The 21531-nt window shown below is 37.7% G+C and overlaps 1 protein-coding gene across 10 annotated transcripts in view; it reads right to left on the reverse strand.

The window, feature by feature from the left end:
* Positions 1–21531, reverse strand: part of NCKAP5 (NCK associated protein 5) — a 245345-nt gene that overhangs the window by 63481 nt on the left and 160333 nt on the right. For all 10 annotated transcript variants that reach the window (XR_008823499.1, XR_008823500.1, XM_056349061.1 and 7 more), the window contains 2 exons: positions 3705–3809; positions 48–239 (listed from right to left, as the gene is read on the reverse strand). Coding sequence is in view for 8 of the 10 variants with exons in the window: in XM_056349061.1 (XP_056205036.1) it covers positions 48–239; positions 3705–3809 (297 nt within the window). In the remaining 2 variants the exon portion in view is untranslated. The remainder of the gene's footprint in view (positions 1–47; positions 240–3704; positions 3810–21531) is intronic.

A 21531-nucleotide genomic window follows, 5' to 3' on the forward strand; every position in this document is an offset into this window, starting at 1 on the left:
TTCGAATTAAGTTAAGCTAATAAATGAAGAAAATTCATTTGATTTACCCTTTTGCTGCATATCTTTCCATCATTCCAAGTGTATGAGGAACCACTGGAATATTCACTGCAAGCACTTGAGAGGGAGAGTTCACTGCTACTGCAGCTGCTCCGGGGATACAGGCGGATAGGACCTGTCATATTTAATTGACTCTGGCATTTCAAGACAGGTATACTGGATTTCACATTCTGCTGGCATTCCTAAAATATGAGAAGAAAGAGAAATATCTTATGGGTGGAAAAAGATCATTTAACTTCCCCTTGATTAAGAAGGACAAAGATAAGCAATTAAGCTACTTACACCTTCCTGTTATGCCACTAGCATCTGGGGAATTTAATACAGAGAAGTAAATTAAAAATTGCTAATATTTTCATTTGTTGGGGGGCAAATCCACCATCCTCCATGTTTTCTTTATTCTCAAACCAGTACTCTGCTCTTCTTTTGCTAAAGATTATTCTGAGTCTATTTGAATTATGTTTTGTACATAAGCAGCGGGCTCCAGTAAGATACAGAAAACAAAGTTATAAGAATACAAGTACATCTTGACAACTGCATTATAGGCCCACAATGTAACAGATGAGGCTGTACACCCTGGACAAGGTAAATTAATTTAGTATCCCAACCAGAATGTCCACTGAGAATGGAATCTCTCCATTACAGTCTAATTTTGGTTTCCTATCTAGTTCAAAGCTTTGTCTAAGAAACTCTCTGACGTAGGACAATCCATCTTTGTGTCGCTCGCAGACAGCTGAAGCCTCTTGCTTATGCAATTTATTGACACTTTATGGCTGCCTTTAGTACTTGTGTAGTTATCGCCCCTCTCCAAATGCAATTTCAGCTGACTGTGACTAAGTGCCAGCTTTGAGGAAGAGAGTAATGAAGAGCAGATAGCACTTTAGGTAAAATATTAAACCTCTGTAGGAGTATCTAGGATGCCTTTAATTTGTTTTCAAACTAATACTCTTGTGCCTAACAGTGTTAGAGCTTCTTTAATGTTAAGTGCTTACACCATTCTGTTATGCTATTCTCCAGTTCCCTTACAGAATCAGACATCTTTTTAATTACCAGGAACGGCAGACAGGGTGACATGACTACTTGAAAGGAGGTTGCAGCGAGTTGGGTGTTGGTCTCTTCTCCCAAGTAACAAGCGACGGGACAAGAGGAAATGGCCTCAAATTGCACTCTGGGAGGTTTAGATTGGGTATCAGGAAAAATTTCTTCCCTGAAAGAGTTGTCAAGCACTCGAACAGGCTGTCCAGGGAAGTAGTTGAGTCACCATCCCTGGAGATATTTAAAATATGTGTAGATGTGGCACGTAGGGACATGGTTTGTTGGTGGACTTGGCAGTTTTGGGTTAATGGCCGGACTCGACAATCTTACGGATCTTTTCCAACCTAAACGATTCTATGATTCCATGACTCTCATAAAACTTTGCTTTGTATTTCATTAAGGCAAGCTCAATTAATATTTATTGATTTTTGTGCATAGATATACCCCAGATTAATTTTGCTTAGACGAAAATTTTACCTTTATATGGAGAAAGACACAAGAAATCTAAAGTTATTAAATCCACAAAACAATTATCAAAACTGTATATGCAGTAGACACAGCTTCTTCATGCAAATCTCTGGGAAAATGCCCAGTTTGTAGGCACTTCTCATACAGTAACATGTTTGTTGGCCTCCTGCTAATTTCTTCCATTTCTTTCCCCATGTCCTCCCATTTATTACTACTAGGGTTGAACCTTTTTTCAGTTAAATGGGAGAGAGCAGAATTTTTACTGCTGAGGAGTTCATCAGTACAGCTGTTCATTGCTCAACTGACATAATAATGTTCTGTTTTTGACAAACGTAACTACAGGGCAAATCATTATTCTCTGTCACAGGCAAAACCTATGAATGGGAAAATCATTTTGAGGTAGCAGGAGCACATTTCACCTCTGGGAGTTATTGGTACATGTTCTCCTAGGAAGTCAAATGGTTGTAGGAGGAAAAGACTTCAAATCCACTGGCTCTGGGAAGAATACATCTTTCAGCATCAGAGGCAGGCTGATGCCTATGTTTTTGGCTCTGAAACAGACTACCTCGCTTTGTTAAGACAAATTACTCTATTTCTGACATCATGGTTCCCATGGGAGACCCTCTCTCATCAGCTTCCTCAGCTATGTCTGCGTCATTCCCTGTAAGTTTGACTGTGCAGAGGCCAATGACAGCATCTGCTTGTTCTGGCTATTTTGTTGCCTTTCAGCTGTAGCATTGGAAAAACACGTCATGTCAAATTTCTGCTCTTTATACTAGGCTGTGTCCCAGTCATCATGGTGTTTAAGGGAAGAGGCCTACAAAATAAGATTCCTACAACAATCTCCTGTAGGAGAAAAGAGGAGATCACAGCAGAGTGACAAGTACTGCCTTCCCTTCCTGTCATCTTCAGCTACTCTGAGAGCCTTTCATCGCCTCACGTTGTTTCCTTTGTACTTAAAGAGAGGAGAAAGGCATTTGGTCCCACAGTTTTAGCAATGGGAGAAATGGAGATAGATAAGGAAAACGAAAGGACAGTAAATTACTGTAGTCATCTTTATCGCTTGAGAGACGAGAAAGTGTGCAAACCCTACCATGTCAGTACAGATTCTGAAGTAGGATATCTACCCAACTTCTAGATTGCATTCAGACCGCTAAAGAGCAAGCAGAATTATCTCCTGCAATTTGCCTTCATTCTCTAAATTATCTGAGAAAGTACTTTGAATCATGTGTTTATAATGCATTAATTAAATATATTTAACTTGCATACGGGTCTATTAACTGACATGCTGAAATTTTCATTTTTTGTAATCATGACTCTTAAGTCATTACCATTAAAGAAATCAGAGTAAAAAGGCCTGAATGCAGTATTAAAATTTAAATACATAATTTTTGCTAGAAATCACAGAAAATTAAAAGAATCAGACTATTAAAGACACAAAACTCTGCACTAGAAAAACCTAACCTGAAGGCTTAATTACATATAATGCAAGGGGTCGTTAGACTTTCTGTGAAGCTCTGAAACAATGCCTTTTCATGAAAGTATGTATTCTAAAGAAGATTACATTTTTGTTGACACTACTATACTTCAAGATCAAAGACACGCACAGGTTCAATGTTCTGTTCTTGTCCTCTTTGTTTCCCTCTATCTTTACGTGGCTTTTGTTTTTTAAGCTACTTTGCTCTTTGACAATGAAACTTGAAAGCCACACTGGCTAATGTTTTGCCAAATAAGCACAAAGCTAACCCCATCTGAAAAAAAAAAAAAAAATGCAGAGCCCATGAATTTTTAAAAGTTCATACATAATATATCATAAAAGTAGGATGAATAATACGGTGTATGGGCTTTAATAAAAAGCTCCTTGACCATTTCTCAGAGATTCTGAGATGTAATCAATACCCAAAAAAGTATACTGGGGACATTGCTAAGATTTACGCTTTTTTGCACAGAGTGACACTATCTGCTTACTATATCCACTGAGGACACAATATTGAATTTCAGAGAACAGAAGGAAGAAGAAGTATTGTTATCTGCCTCAACAGTGTTTCAATTCAGGGATCAGCTTTATGGCTCATCCCTGACATCAGACTTCAGAAGTAAAAAGGAGGGTTCCAAATGAGGGGTACAAGGACAGCACAAAAACTCACGTGAATCTGAGCATCAGCAGTTCGAGATTGCATCAGGCTTCTGTTTCTTTCTACTTCTGAAAGCAAATCCCCAGATGAGAGGTCTAAGATGCGTGAATGGAGTTTCTGGGGGAGGGGGGCAGAAGGGAATGAGCAAAGCATAAGCATTTGTCAAATATGCAGTAGATCAGCATTTTTAAAATTCCTAACTCTGCTGTTAAATTTCAAGGGAAATGAAGGCCCCGAGGTAAAAGAGGATTTGTTCTAATTTGAAGTGTTGCTTTTTGTGCTTACTTTGTCCAGGATTTCCTGTCTGCAGAACAGATCATTCTTCATCCAAAACAAACTCTACTTTTTCTCCTAGTCTCTGTTTTGCAACTTATCATTACTTCACATGCAACAATGACAAATGAACACGAGTCTCAGCATTATCCATAGAGTTTGACAGGTTTCAGGAAAAAAGCATAAAAATGAACTACAAAATTAACATTTATAAATCAATCAACATGTAAATGTTGTTTTATTTACGAGCTGTTACACCTTGAGTGAATGATTGCAAAAGTGACCCTATTTTTAAACAGCATTGATCTGCTGAAGGCCTCCTTTGCACACATTTTAACTCAAAGTCATTAATGTCATCTGTTAGGAACAATTAATGTGAATAGAAAATAATTGCATCAGGGAACTAGGGACTCAGAGGATTTTGTGCATTAATATTCACATGCTGTTCGATTATATACACAGTTCTTTTTTCAGTTTTGCCTGGAAGGATGGCTAAGCTTGTGCCTTTTCCTCCATGTTCACCTGTATACTAATTACTAAGGCTTTCAGTGTGCATTAAGCCTGATTTGTTTTAATTGCAGTTTCAATAAAATCCCTGATTTATGTGCATGCCTTGGCCGAAGACTTCAAAAGAAGAAATATCTGCAGTCTCCTCAGTCACTGGACCAACATATCATGTAACAGGCAGTATGGATCTGACTCACAGTCCATTGAAATTAATGAGAAAGGACTTAAACTACCACCAGCCTCCCTCAACCAGAAGGACTTTGGATCAGGCTCTTTTTCATTTTCCCATCAATCCTCCAGACTCACAACCTGTGAGACCACATCTACCCCTTCCTCAGCACTGGGGCACTCAGCTTGGAGGAACAAATGGTGCAGACCCTGCCAAGGTGCTTTGCCAGGGAGACCCTGTGAAGGACGCAAACCATGCAGACTTGTTGAGGTTGTGTGAGTGGCCCATCACCCTGTCCATTCAAAAACTCTGGTCAAAGAGGGAAAAAGAATCTGCAGTCACAAAAGCCCTTCCACCCTGTGCAGCAGTAGTAATGGCAAGACAGTTCTTTGCAGGGACCTGAAACATCAATCACACAGTATCTTATGTCCAGCTACTCCCCAGCCCACTTTCTTGGTACCCACTGCAGAAATTCATCTCCTAGAGAACAAAGCAGGCGGCCATTCCTACAGCCTCTGTTATCTGCGTGCTGTGCTTCAGGCATCTATCTCAGACAATCTAGCAATTTTTTTTAAAAAACTACTAATTAGAAATTTGGGACGAATTCCTCAAGAGTTACATATTCATCCAGGTTTCTTCAGGAGGTATTCTGTTGCAGACAGATTATGGAAAATATTTTCAACGATCAATAGCCTGTATAAACATATTTTGTCCAATATATTGTTGAACAGATTAAAATGCTACAAGCACTCAGTATCCAAGACACTTTTCATTATAAATATTAATTACATCCAGGCTATGTGTTTTTTAACATCAGTAATGCCTATCGCCTAGTTACTCAGCACACACTTTTTGAAGTGTTATTACTAGAGCTACTGTCAGGTGCTTGTTCAAGATTTAAGCTCCAGGTAAAATGCCTTCCCAAACTCACAGATTTACTGACTTAGTACACGTTATTCTTGACAATAATTCCAACTGCAATGCTGAACCACCAGGAGGATTCCACTGTTTTCAGAACCAGGAGTTATAAACACGTGGTGTACTTGGTCTTTGCAGAGGAATTAATTACTTTCTCCAGTGAAACCAGTCACCTGATTATCTTCCAGAAATATTTTAGCAGAAGTTACTATAGCCAGATCTTTGGATTAGAGATGATGACTGGGGACACCTGAGATGGATGAACATTATACCAGAAATAAATATCCTATAAATAGTATGATAGGAGTTTTAAAGTTGTAAAATTATCTTCCCATTTTTCCAGCAAGGCATTTTAAATACTTCATTACTTAAATGGGAATATATACACATCTCAATAAAGGAAACTAAATATACCCCTATAATGTCATCTGATGGAATTTAGCATGCTGCTGTTATTGTTCACATCAGACATTAAAAGCAGAGTTCAGCCCAACTGGAGCAGGCAGAAACCAGAAATAATTCTTGGTGAGTGGTAAGACATAGCCCAGCAGAGCATGATGTAAACAGCTCGGAGTTACAGGGGTCCCTCCACACTGGCTCGAGGACCAGAAGGGCTGAGCTGCACATGGGTCATGCTGTGTTTGAATCATCTGTCCCAGTGTTAGACTCTATGACTCTATAAAACTGTAACAACAAAGGTGAATCAGCACTAAAATGATTAACAAAGAAGGAAAGTGTGTTCTCAAGATGTATAATGTGATTACTTTTCTGTATCAAACAAGAGATCATCACATTCAGAATATTTCCTACCCCCCCATATGCAAATTAACAGACACACGGCCAGCACAATGAGTAGCATTAATAAACAGCATAACAAAGTTTGAGATCATTAATTAAATATAGTCACACAGCACTGAAGCAAGTAATCCAATTACAAAAGAAAAATGATAAGAAAATTGCTTTTCTTTCATTTATTTTTTTTTCTTTTTCCATCTCCATTTTCCAACTCAATAATGGGAAAAACTCTACTATTTGTTAAAGAACCTCACTAATGGTCCATTTAAAACCAAGTAACAGATTGTGCTAATTATGTATCTTGACTCTGATTTCTTCTCAGATATGCAAAACGTACTGCATCCTTCATGGTTACTTTCATATGACAGTCACATAACTACCTCAAGGAGTTACTGCCGCCTTGAATATTGTACAATATTAAAACCACTGTTGATGCTATCGTGATGCAATGCAACAACAGGTAGACCACAGCACAGAATGACTTCCACAGAAAGGATCACATCAATTTAAATAAATACTTAAATATGAAACTAAGGAGTTACAACTATAAATCCAAGTCATCTGCCCCACTTGCTGGTGCCCTATATAATAAGGGGAAACTGAGCAATATTTGCACATGGTGGGGAACGCCTGGGACCCTCTGAACACAGGAAACCATCAGAGGCACTGGACTGCTGAAAAGAAAACCCTTATGGAAGTGAATACAGCATGGGCTGGGCCAACTTGCTTAGAGATTATCCTGTACTAAGTACTGCCGGGGCAGGGGTGCACTAAAAAGTTCATAGCATCTTAGCTAGCCTGGATCTGTGCCTCTACAGTAAGTGGGTTCTGAGAGGCAGGGAGGCCAGGGCAGAGCAGAAGGGGCCTCTCTGTGGCTGCCTCTGACTCCTCCTTCACCTGTGAGATCGATACAGAAAAGGCCATGCCCTTTGTGGCTCAATGTCAAGATTAACTCCCGTAATTCCCATTAAAAAAAAACCAAACCCCAAAACCCCCGAAAGTAATTGATAATTTAGGTGGAAACCTATTACATCAAGTGCAATAGGAAATACAATTATCTGGCAGGCGGATAACCAATCCATCAAATAGGAGGTCCATTCCCCCTCCCCCCAGCAGCATCCTTATTAAGGCTTTCTAGGAAGATAAAAGAAGGCTACTACCTGCTGGCGTGAGGCAATATTACAGAGAGACTCCCCTAACGATTATGCCTCTTGACTGTATCTGTGCAGAATATCTATCAGTTCCCGTCTCCTTTTTGAAACGTCTAATGGCCTGCAGCATCGCCAGAACAATTGTCAATGAATTATGCCAAACTGTACGCGGCTTTCCAATATTGGATGAGTTAATTGCTATTAAATCAATTGGCTTTCCTTTTCTCACATGAGCCGAAGTCCATCACTCACAAGAAAGAAATTCTCTCTCTAGGTTCTAAGACAACATTTTCATCCTGGTGCTCTGTGCCAGAGCTGTAATGTTCGTTTGGTGCGTGTGGCCTCCTCCCATCGTTGCTGTTACCTGCAGCATGACAAACCTGAGCAGGTATACTCTGGACAGCTCCCTCTATAACCCCACAACTGTAACTGGACTGGCAGGGAATACCTTTTCTGCAGCCTTCACGCCACTCATTTTTAATAATTCTCTACGTAAAGATTTCCCTCAAGTCCACAGTCAGGAACATCACAACATCACTACTAATTCTACCCTTGTTGTACTAAATGAGTTAAGCCTTAGTAACTCCACCAAAAATGTTCAAAAAATGTACCAAAAAATGTACAACACAGGAAGAGTGCTGATATGGTGATGTCCCTACAGGTGTGACAGAGGCTCATGAAAGGCCAGAGCTCCTTCTAGCAGACTTTTTTCCCCCATTACCTGACCCATCTCACTTTCCTGTTCCCTTGTTCATCCATAACTGTCATATCCATCAGAAGCAGAGTGCAGCTATGAATTAATCACATCTAGGATGAGCTTTTTGAACTCTGACCATTTAAAATACTCCTCCCTTACCCAAAACAATTATATGCTCATCACTTCTAAGGCCTCTAGAAGCTATTAATACACCTCGGTGCAGGCAAGAACATATAACTTCTGATTGTAAAGCTAATTCATCACACTAAGCTACTTTTTCTATTTCTCTCTTGCTAGAGGCACCATCTCCAACAGATCAAGCTGCTAATGAAGATACTTGATATTTGGCAAAAGTGTGTAACATGAAACATTACACAGCTCAGGCTGGAACAGGCAAAGCAACTCAGAAGTCTTATACCCCACTGTATTTAGTATGAACATGTAGGTTGTCTTTCATGTTTAATATTCTGTTATTCTTTAAGGTCTGTCCAACAGGTTAACTACAATCAGTTTGCTCCTATGTTGCTGCTAGGGTTCTCAACAGCTGTATCGCAGGAGACTTACCACTATTGCTGGTTGTATTTATTTTTGGTGGGAGGCGGGGGTTAAAACACAGTAAGTGAATCTCAGGATAACTCTTACAGTGGTATGAGCAAGCAGTTGGAGATTGTTATTTATTGGTCTTACCTACAGCTGTGGAAAATACAGGAAACTATCACAAACATGCAGTACTGCTCAGTGGTAACAGGAGGAAGTTATACATAAAATGAGTATTAAAGGATTAAATGTAAAATACATTTCAGTAAGCTAAATCAGCTCGTAATACAAAAAAAGGAAGTTTCCAGCTATTCCAGAAATTTCAAGTCAAGTGGATTTGGATCTTTCATTAATCTAATAAAAATACTTCCATGACAGTTCTAATTTGCTATTTTCCATTTGTTTTTGTTGTTTTACTCTCCTACTAGGCTGACTTTGCTAAAAACCCTAGAAGTCCGGTACTGCAGAAGACACCAGACTTCAGATTCAAACCCAGTGTTAATAGTGGTTTGCCAGTTTTGCTGGCAAATCCTCCAGGCGAATTTACTGAGACTTAACTGACAACATCCAAGAAAAAGTACAAGGGTATGATATTACAAACATTTGTATGGAAGATTAGGGTGCTAAAACTGTATCAGAAAATCCTGTTAACAAGGCAAATCCAGCACAAAAAATAAAACAAAGGTTTCATTTGTGTCTGCTTCAGATTTGCCAGGCTTGCTGCTCTCTGCTATTATCGAGTCATACAGAGATGGCAAAAACCAGTGAATTAGATTCCAAAGTAACTCAGAAGGTTGGCAACTTATATCCCAGGGTTTAAATTGGGAGGTGTAAAGCAGATATTTGATGCATAAACATAAATAACATAATCCCACTGTACTCTTCAGAGAGTTGACAACATTAATGTAAGCCTAAAATTACTCCTGTTTCAAATCCCTTAGTTTTATTAATTTTTATAAACTGCTTTAAATAAGTTACATTGAAAGACACAAAGTAATCCTCTCTGATCCTAGTTTTCATTTTATAACTCTATCAGTGTTTTCAAGCTCTGAGACTCCAAAGTATTAGTTCTCATTTTAATAGCACTACGGTAGGAGTCTGTAAATATTGCAGTAATAATAAAATGAGCTAATTTAATTTCTTAGGAAAATGTATGTATAAAGTTCCCTGTGGTTTGTAATTACTGTAAAGTCAACAGTTTACATCAATGACCCAGTAATCAGCTAGTCAGAATGTAAATAATTAATGAAATAAATGTTTTCAATGAGCTTGCTCGTGGAAGACTCCTTGCAGTATGGTAAAACAGCAATTTTGTGAGAACAGTATTGCAGTTGAGCCTCTTACTAAGTACATACTTGTATTTTCTTTCCTATTAATTTGGTACAAAACAGTAAGTGCATTTTGTAAATACCTTCCTATTGATCTAATACTAATTAATACATTAATTCCATTTTGCTAAATGAGTCCTAAATTTGCTAAATTTGTAGGTGCTATGAATTATGGGAACATCAAGAGTGAAAGGCAGAATCCTACCCATCTCGAGGCCGCCTCTTGTTACATAGTTCACAAAGAAAACCATTTTTTCTTAACATTTCAGCATGGTCAGAATCAGTCTAGGAAACAACTTTATACAGAACTCCTGTGACAAGGAAGAACACCACCATTAATCTTTTATGGCATGCCCTACACATACTGTTAATGCTTTAGCAGTAAAAAGGTGGGCTGTGTTTCATTTCACTGTATTTAAGAAATGCTTTAGCATGAAAACACAAATGAAAAGTACTGACGTTTCAGTCTCACACATCAGGCATTGCATTATCAATCATTATCTGATTAAATGCTACCCACTAATTTCAACACGCTTCTAAATTGTTAATACTATGACAGTCTGCGATATTCCTGGTAGCACAACATAATTTTGGTCTTTGTCTTTGCGATTCCTACAGTTTAAAATTCATTTTCACATTCACTTTCTGACTATGCCCCAAAATCATCTGAAGAAATTAGGCAGACCTCAGTACGATCTTGTTATTGACATTTATGTTGATCGATGTTGGCTCTTACAGAATTGGAATCTACAGATCAATTCCCTTATTAGATTCGTTCTCAGTGCTGCCATGATCATTTTATCACAGAAGCTGCTGCCATCAAATGCTGCTTTATCACTTTATAATGGGATAAGCTGAAGCTTTCCTCTAGCATATAGTTGGAAATGAAAACTGTCTGAGCTCTAAGTATTTCTTTCACAGATTTTCAAAAATATCCTTACTAACTGCATATGTCTATTTTAAAAGCTATTTTAGACTCAATTTACCTAACGAGTAGTAATTTTTGCCCACAAGAAAATTCCAGTTCTCAGGGTGGTAAAAAAAAATGCTAACACTGGAAACTGCCCTGGATCTATTAATTACTTCCTTCCTGCTGAGTCTCTGAGCCAGATGATAGAAAAAAATGAGGTTAAGAATGAACATATGACAGAAAAAACCCAAAATAGTCTCAGGAATGATAAGTAGTATTATGTGAATACACATACACATGCAAACACTCAAAAAGCACACAGGAAAAATATATGCACAGGGTCTGCTACAAGTGTTTTATGTGGTTTTGAAAATATGCAAGGGCATGGTATTTTCATAAGAGTGGTGTTACAGCTCCTGTTGAGAGAGGAGTTCATCACATTAATTTAAATCTTCGATAAAATAAATTAGCTTTTTTATTGCCAGGTTGAACTATGGGGCTATGATTGCTATGTATTGCTACAATCTAAGTCTTAATGGCATTTTAGCCCTGTGGTGGTCAAACAGAAACCATTTCAAATTTTCTAAAGGCTATTAAAACATGTGCAGATGTCTGGAAAATTAATACTATTATCTAACTCTAACCTTTTGCCTGTAGGAGGAAAAGGAGAGAGAAAGCTCAGGGAAGATGTTTTAGATCAATACATGGCAACCAAGGAGGGTAAGCACTGTTTCACATGGAAGTTCATTGGCTGTGAAACAGGTGATTCAAGTGAGCAGATTCATCCTTATCTGGATTTCATTGAAATCATTCATTTACTCAGAAAAATAATTCGAGAGAGATGAGCATCATTGTTACAATCCTTCCTCACTACTGTTTCTCAGGGTCCAGCAAGCTAGACACTGGAAAGGTACAATCATTTAAATGACAAGAGCATGAATTTGTCAAGTTAATACTGAACAAGCCATATTTTCCTTGCCTCAGTATTATGCATTTAAAAGGTTTCTCCATCCATCCACCCTCTTTTTTTTTTTTGTGTGTGTGTGTGTGTGTAAGATTGTTGAACTGTCAGGTGGACTGAAAGGAGTTTAAAAGTAGGAGAAGGATTTCAAGAAATACCTTTATCATTAGTTTAAGTCTTTTACATACATATATTCTCTCCAACCCTTCATGTCTTGGTTTTGGCTCTGACAGAATAATTTCAAATTAGGACAGACTTTTTAAGAAGGTTTTCTTGAATACCTGGATACGAGGGTATTATACCCTTTTTCCTCAAAGCACTTACTTGAGGTATGGTTTAGAAAGAATAAGTGGGCAGATTCCCAGCTGGTAAGAATTATTGGCTCCACTTCTTGTATTGAAATTAAAATAATTTCTGCCAGGTCAGGAACTGTCCCACTGACTTCCCAAACATTTGCTGCTTTTCAGAAATAAAGCTTCTAGAAGGTCACAGTGTGCATGTGTTGTGGTATTTCATTCTTGAAAGTCTGAAGTCTGACCACAAGATCTCCAAATGGCAGTTCAAGTTCTGCAACATTTATTCTGATAGATAAAAATTAATGAGGCTTGTGAGCAGGACAGAGTACAACTCTCTAAACCTGATGATCTGAATAAGCATCTCAAATCCTGGCTTCAGACCTCTGTAATTCCACTGACCTACTCCAGAGCAGTGAGAAACCATCAGCCTGGTCATGCGAGCCAAGAAATCTTAGTAAGGCTGAGATGCAGGTGAGGAGGGAGAGCCAGTGCTGGGACCAAGGAGGGTGCACCGTACTGGATAAGAGGATACAGACCTGCACTGCCCACGTTCACCTGCACCTCGCTCCTATAGCTGCAGCCAGGAGGAATACCATGAAATGGAAAACGAGAAGTGTCAGTCACTGCTCCTGGCCAAACTGTGCTTTTGCAAGAGGTACAGTGCCCTCTAAGCTATTTGGGACCTGGACTGGCCTTGGGAGTGCTAGGCCCTGGCATATGATGACACTGAAGAGAGTCCCCTCTCCCATCCTGCAGGCAGCACCACAGGCAGCTTGCCCCCGGTCTCGAAGCAACTGTGAGCTTTACCTCCAGCATGGACGGCTGATAGCTGCGGACCCTTTCGGCAGCTCTCTGTGCTCAGAAGATGTGGTGCCAATGTTTGATTAGGAATCTGTGCCCTTGTGAATTCAGTGGGTTTTTTTCACAGCAGATAAAAGCAGGGCTTAGGAGGTATTACACAGGAATTTCAGAAAGGGTCAGCTCACAGTTTGGAACCAAATAAGTAGCCACGTTTTTAGAAGAGCTCAGCACAATGCCTGAACACCTGAAAGTCTGGTCCCATGTGCATGAAGGATGTAAAGACCTAAATGAAAGGTTAATTCCATTTGTTATTCCCCCATGAACTGGTGAAGTCTGGTAACAGAATTGAGAGTACCTATATTTCTAACTATCGTCAAGATCTTGTCGGGACCATTTAGTGGAATAAATTTAAGCGAGCCTCTAAAATACAGTGGTAATCTCTGATTCACATTCACACTTACAGTATCTACAATGTATAATTGTGCTAAGCCCTGTGCCTGTCCCTGTATCTACTGTACAGGGAAAGTACACAAGGTTTTAGAGAAAAAAACCAGTGTTAATAGCAAGTAATAGGAAATAAAAAAGAATAGATGGAACATTTCTGCTTTTCAAATATCACTGAATATGAAAATTTAGGATCAAAACACTACAAAATTGAGTATTTCATCTCTGAAACGGTATACCAGAAAGACGGGCATATATTTGAGAATTTTAAAGCACTGATATTAATTCTAGATGCCATCACTTTGGCAGTCTGGTTTCCATACTTCTAATGCAGTAACATGGAGTTTAATTCATAATGTTGAAGATGCCCTTGTAATGCACACAGGACATAGACAAATCACTGCTCCTCCCTGCACCCAGACATCGGTTAATGACTAATGAAACATGGCTTGCTCACATCCAGAGGAAGAAAAGAGCACAAATGCAATCTAAAAATACAGAAAGACTCAAGTTTGTCAATATCACATTGATAAAGATTTAATGACAAAGATAACGTTTCCTTTTAGCTTGTCCTTATCAACAGAGATACTCAGATGGTAATTTAAGAGTTAAGGCACTAATGGACTCTTCAGTTTCACTGAGCACCTACGTGCTGATTTTATCTTTCAATACAGTATTTCACATTCTCAGCGAAGTCAACACAGATGTAGTCAATAGTGTCACGGCCTTTGGATGAGCATTTGAATCTAACCAGTATCCAAATCATCATTAAAGAAGATAGGTCATTTGGGAAACAAAGGAGAGCATTAGTACAATTCAATACTAAAAGATGGGGTTGGTTCAGTAGGTGTTTTATGATTCATTATGAGTAACATTTAATTCTAATTACCACACCTTTCTTCTACGTGCAGTATCCATAACAGTATACAAAACATAGAAAGTAAAAAGGAAAATTAATTTCTTCATAAAAGATGAAACAGAAAACACCTATTGAGTAATCTGATGTGCTAAAACCCACTTAGCATAATGTTAAATTCATTTGATGGAATGGGTGATTTAAAATTCCTAGCAAATTACACTGACCTGATACAATCTGAACAGCTTAAATTTTACCAAGTAGAGTACTTATTGGCACACATATTTTTAAGCAAAAGAGCCATAATTCCATATTGCTTCATGTCTACAGTGCCAAAACACTGAACAGTAACAAAACCACAGTTATAAAGTAAAATATAAATAAAGTTTTATAGGTATTGAGTGTAATACCAGATGAAATCAATCCCTTATCTATTGTTATTTGTCTTGTATATACACACTTTTGCATAGTTATCCTTCATTTAAGTTTCAAAGTCTTTAGAAAACAAAAACAAACTACATACTTAGCTCCATTAGTGCAATAAGAATATCTGTAATAATAGTGGTTATACTTCTATACTGCTTTAGAATTTCAATAGTTTTCTACATTATCACAACAAGAAGCAGCCCTGTAAGTCTTTGAATCATTTAATTTTATGCATTCTTTTGGTATTTCATTTGGGAGTTATGGAGTGTGAAATATGCACCATGATGAGAAAACAATTATCTAGTACACCTGTTGTTTGCACGTATTGTATTTAAGCAGGGCTTGCGGTGGCTACTATTTTATTCCACTGTGAAATCCAAAATGGGGAGGCTTTAAAAGTTAACCCAGTAATATGAACTTGCACTTTTATATGTAACATGTAGCTTGTACTTACCACATTGCATACTATGATAACATTAGAATGTCCATGCTAATTTTTACTATCAGAATGTCAGTGAGAATGATTTTTCCATTTACAAAGGAAATCTGAATGACTCTTGTCTTAAATACACCATATATATATATATATATATATATATAAATGAAATTGTAGACTCCAAAACCAGAAAGGTATCAGACAAGAAAATGGATCTTTTGGTCACAAAACATAAACACACGAGTAACTCCTAGAGTTTTCACTGTACAGTTCATAACCTAGAGTAAAGGCTGCTTCTAACCAGCCTCTATACTTACACTTGACCATTTATGCAGGGATTTACATGGTAAGTTGCTCATACATCTTGCTAATACATTCAGCAAACAGAGCAGGCTCACACAGCATCCAACAGGTGAAGCACTGTTATAGCTTAAATATAACTGCACAGAATAAAAAAGCATTGTCTTTTTAATGCTTATTATAAGTTTGAATCACAGAGCAAGTTTGGTAAGGAATACAGCGGAACTACTTCCTTTTTTCTTATATTTATTCCCATACTGATTGTACAGAGTCACCGCAAAACCCATGAAACACATTCTTGTACCTAATGAGTCTGCCCACATATTTGCTTAGGGTTTCAAATGCCATATTGGACTCCTGCCATCATGTTTATCAGCACTGATAATAAGAATTGCGCATAAAATAAACACATATCTATGGTTCATCCAGTGTCAGTTGCATATCTTTCTTTGTCTGAAAAATAGGCAGCAAAATCTTACTTTTGTTAAGGCCCTTCACATCACTACAGCCCCATGGTTTTCTTGACATGTGCTTATTCTGAAAAACTGCCTTCGCCTTTCAGAACAATGCCTATCTATTTCTTCAAAACTTAAATAATAGTGCTCTCCTCAGATATCATTCATAAATACTTCACCAAAGATCACTCGTGGCTTTCCTAAAGGTTATTTGCTCGTTTGATTTACTGGTATCGGTATCACTGTAGCCATTTATTATCATTAGGATAATGGAAAAAGCTCATTTTTATATTTGGTATCTGAAAATTATGAATTTAAAATTGTATCACAAAATGTCATGTTTGCATAGGTATGGAAAGCCTTTCAGTGTTTTTCTTTGGAACCTCTCAAGGCTAGTTAGACATATGAAATTCTAGCAGTTGGGGATAATTTTCTCTTAAAAGCATTATCATTCTCATCAGAACTACATGCCTAGTGAGCTTTAGTAAATGTTTTCTTTTTCTTTGAGAGCAAATTGGTAAGAATTTAGGTGCTGAAATAATGGACAGCAGTCTGACAAGAAGGGAGATCACAAAATGCAAATTATAGATGAAGCACATCTATCAGGTCAGTTGATCTAACTCCCTCAATAATCAAATACTGTTCTCCACTGAGCCTCTAGCTGTGCTTTGTTTGCTTTAGTTTTAAATGTTGTGAGGGATACTGCCCTGCCTCTCCTTTTATACATCATGTCATGATCTATGACAAAAATTTTTGTCATGTTCTTTTACCAGCTTGCATTATATTTAGATCCAGCAAATCATTTTGGCAAATATTTTATTTAAAGAATGAAAGCTTTATAGTTTCTCCAGTCAGAAAACAGTATGTCAGGATTCCCCCGTTACTAGTGTTACAAGACTGGTGTTCTTGAGGGACAAGAAAAGCCACCCAGCCATTTCACTCAAGGGATCTCACAAAGCTTCTTGGAGGTCTACACAGCACAGATGTGATTTCCATACAAGCGTTAAGTCCCTGTGACTGGAGATGGCCCGTAGAGAGCCACTGCTGTGGATGACATCCAATCTCAGTGCTCTCCCAAATATCTGCTTATCTCAGAGCCTCCTTCCAGAACTGGCTATCAGACACTCAGCCTAATTCTTTCAGGTATTATGCTGCTGCTGTTCATTCAAAACTAGAAGTCATATGGCTTAGGGACGTTTGATGGAGTTTCTTCAGAGGGGGAGGTTTCCTTTCCTTCTCTCATCCCTGAGTTTGGTCACCCATTCATCTAACCAGTAGGCTCTCAATACTTTATGTCTGTAATGTTTCTTCAGCATATATTTGGAGCTGCGAACAGGGCAAGTAAGAAATACAGTTTAAGCTGAGATGAAATAGAGAGATCCAAAGCTTTGTATTTGTCTTCTCAGATGTTATCAGTGTGTGAGGACATGACACTGAAATAGAAAATAGGTACCACTTTACTAAGATAATGCAAGACTGGAAATAATGACATCAGCATCTTCACATGAAGAAATGTTCCTTTAATTTGTTCTTGAAAAATCTCAAAAATCTTTTGAGGGTTCCTTAATAGATCACTATCTTGCCTCCTGATACACAGAAGCACTCTTATTTCTCACTGCTACAAGACTGGATGCTCTTTCTTGGGACAGGATTTTCATGACAGTAATTGTGCACCTTCAGTAGCCTTGATCTGGAGAAAGCGCTCCTGCCGGGCTACGGCCTGAAACCTTTTGAGAACTGCACATAGTGTAAAATCCACAACCTCACTTCTTAGCAAGTGCTCTACTGGCAATGTAATTCCTGGATGAAGTCTGATTTACTAGTTTACACTTAATATATCTCAAACATGCTTTAAACTTATGTGATTACCTTTCTGTCTGTTGATACAGCCCTTGAGGTTGTCGTAACTTTTAAAGTTTTCCACTACTGCTAAAACAATTAGCAGATCTGAAATTATTCTTTCCTTCAAGCCACCAGTCCTGATTCCCAAGTAAGCAAATATCCCTAACAGATACTGCCATGCCCGATTTATATTTATATGTTTATTGAGGAGAAAAGGACAGAGTTTATTCTGGAGCTGGAACTTTTCAGAAGATCTGCAGGTAAGAGTACCCTGACAATCTGACAGATACAAAGGAACAAACGTGAAGTAAGAAAATAAGCAGGTCAATTGAAGGAGTTTCAAAACTTCAAATACAATTTGCTGATCTTGGTCTCAAGTCTGCCTGCTCTCTGAAGAGCCTGGAGGCACACGGCAGGACTAGTAGCTGGCTTCTGTGAGATGGGAAGTATACTGCTGCGCAGCATGTAACAATCCAGTTTATTTAAATATACTTTGGACTGCTGACAAACTGTTTTCTAACAGTGTGTGATGATCTTTAGCTTTAATTTCAAACCCTTAAATTTTCTTTCTGAAATACTTAAAATCTGACTGCTGTAAAGCTATGCAACTTCACTTTTTACCTTCTGCAATTCAGACATCATCATGTCTAATGAAGTCTGAACCAGAGGTCAGGCTCTGAGGCAAGATATTCCATCTCCTTTTGTCAGGTATTAGGGCAATTAATTGCCCTCTTTTTCTTCCCATATATAATAATGTCGTTGGTGCAATTTACCCCTTCTTGCTAAGTTGTACAACTGTTTCCATCTACGTATGTACAGCTATGCTCTTATCTCGTATGTCAGAGAATACTTGTCAGGTTATTAAAAGAGCTAATATCAATGCAATTATAAAAAAGTAGTTATTTAAATTGACCTTCTGAGAATTCAGCAGACAGTACTGTAGTGTTCTAGACAAAATTTCAGACATGAAATTAAACAGTGTGGATGGTCCATGAGTAATAAATGAAATTAATCTAGCAAGAGGAAACACAAGGAGAAAATAGAGGCTTCAAAAGTCCTTCCTGCTTTGTTCTGGGGTTGATAAACTAGAATTTTTATGATGGAAGTAAAATTGCAATGAAAATATAATTTAGGATCAGAGATATTGTACATCTTATGACTAGAAATATTATTTTATACTTTCCCAACTGTGAAAATGTTATTACTTATTTAATCAAATAAATCAACTCACTGAATGTTGCTACTTGCTACTTTTTAACACCTTTCACTGAAGGTTTCCTGCATGCTGTGACAGCAGCTTTCTGGGTGAAAAGTGAAAGCAAAGCTCCACCCATGAGACCAATTCAGCTAACAAACATGTTGAATTTATGTAAACACAGATACATAATATAAACAAATTATGGGGATATCTATCAGAAGGCAAACTCTTGACCCCTGTTATCCTCAGTAACTTTATACAAGTCATTATTGTTGTAAAAGGAGAATAAGTAGTATCAGAAACAGGTTCAATGTCATTAGTTATATTTTCAAATATGCGCAGAAAGTGAGGGCTAACTAGAAGAAAAAGACCTGTGTCTCAAGGCTGAGCAGTTCTATACCTAATAAAGTCAAAACAAGTTTGTGAGATGCCAACACTAAGAAGCAGAAAACCACTGTAATCTGGTGATTTTAGTAGTTTGAAGTTTCTCTGAAAAAAACACTGCATCATTTAGAAAAAATAAGGCAAAGACACAGTGATATTGACATTAACATTTAAAAATATTTCATAGATGCTATACATGGCCACGGGCAAAGCAGATGTGCTAAGTTTCATTTAAGGCTTCTTATTCGTACTCTTGTATCCTCTCTTTGGATTTGTCTTATTCTTTCAGCAACCTTCTGTGTATCACCTCTACAGATTTCTCTCTTCACTTCCAATCAGTTTTGCTATACTCAATTTTAAATCTTAGTCTGTCTATTATTCCCAACTATTTCTCTCACTTGCAGATGAAATACAAGGTGGCTCACTAAAGTGGAGTTCCTGGTTTTCTTTCACAAACCCCTCTTGCTATGACAGGCAGAATTTAATCTCTTTTTAGCAACCACATTAGCTGAGGAAAATGAAGGCTACTTGGGCAGAAGCTACTCTTCTGTGCTAGGTTTTAACTAAAACTATTGCTCTTCCTCAGATGGTGCTGAGACAGAAACACTTTTCCAAGGCTTTGTCATTTTAAGAAAGCAGTTTCAGAGAGAAGATTGCCTGAATAAAATAAAATAATAATAAAAAAAAGATGATCAGGCTCCTGGTTCTGTAAATCACACACTTCAGCTAGAAAGAATGTCCCCAGAAAGACAGGATAGCTCTTTAAATCGTCTACAATATCAAAGAGATGGCAAAAAAAGCAACTGAGTTATCTCTTTCTCCTCCTTACATTTTGCATCAGAGACTGCATTTAGTTAATCTTTTCATGACAGGAGTGACATATCCTCTGTGTCGCTCCCTACAAGCAGTAAGCACACCAAAATTTCTAGTAGCAAAGAACTTACATGGCAATATACACAATCACATGCCTCAAGAAAACATGCATATTTCTTTCAATATATTATTAGGCCCTTTGATTTCATAAGTGCTTACACGTCTTGTAAATGCATGAAACTATAATACTTTCAATAAGATTTTTACAGTGAAGGATTCCTGAAGCGGTCATGAAAACCTTACTACATGTTGTTTTTGTTTTTTTTAAATTGGTAGCAATCAGTTTTTCTTTTGAACTGTACGGGAAGCATGAGAAAAACAAAACAGTACCATCGGTATAGTATATGGGCCATTACCTTCCAGTCAAATTCAACACACTTGTATCAATCTTTTCATTGAAAAAAGTGTGAATTATGTGATTTCTAAGAAGACACAAATCATGTATTATTTTTTTAAAATCAAATATACAAACGCCCCTAGGGTGATGGTGAAATCTATTCTAATTTAAAATTTTTTGAAATAAAATAAATCGGTATTTCTGTTGAAATCTGAGATGCCAAGAATGTTTATGGTTTAAAAATAAGCTTAGTCTTTAATATAAGAGTCTTCCAATGTCAATTACAGAGTAATTTGGTTGTAATATACAACCAAATCACAGAGGCTGATATGTAGAAAAGTAACAAATATTATTTATTTTTAGCTTATACCCTCTTCTGAGGCATTCTTTAAAATTTGTAATTGTATTGACTGTGAATACTCCTAGGATGAGATCAGCATTAAATAAATAAAACTGAGCTGTATTGGATCAGCAGGAAAGGTGAAATTAACACCATGTATCCTGCCCCCTCCCCCCCCCCCCCCCCCCCCCCCCCCCGTATTTGTCCATTCACTTTGATTAGGGTCATGATTTAACAGGAATGTCCTTAACCACATATTTAGTACTCTTCTGTAGTGACAGATTTAAACAAATATTTAGCTATCGCTCTAAATCTGGGATGTATGCATTTCCAAGAAGACATAATCCAAACTGTGCCTCAATTCTACACAGGCACACAACAGTATTTGCTTAATTTCAGGCCTAAGGAAACACCCTTCTTCAGATTTTACATCTCAGGCTGCAAGATCACAAACTACACACCATTTATTCAAGTCTGGAGTACAGTTAGAGGATAAATACATCTCTGGAAACACACGAATTTATTGAGGGGTTTGGGAGCAAAAAATGACATACATGAAGTGTTTTAACAGAAGTTCTTCATTTTCTGATGTACACTGCAACTTG

The sequence above is a fragment of the Falco biarmicus genome, chromosome 8, assembly GCF_023638135.1.
Source record: "Falco biarmicus isolate bFalBia1 chromosome 8, bFalBia1.pri, whole genome shotgun sequence".
Classification (NCBI taxonomy): Eukaryota; Metazoa; Chordata; class Aves; order Falconiformes; family Falconidae; genus Falco; species Falco biarmicus.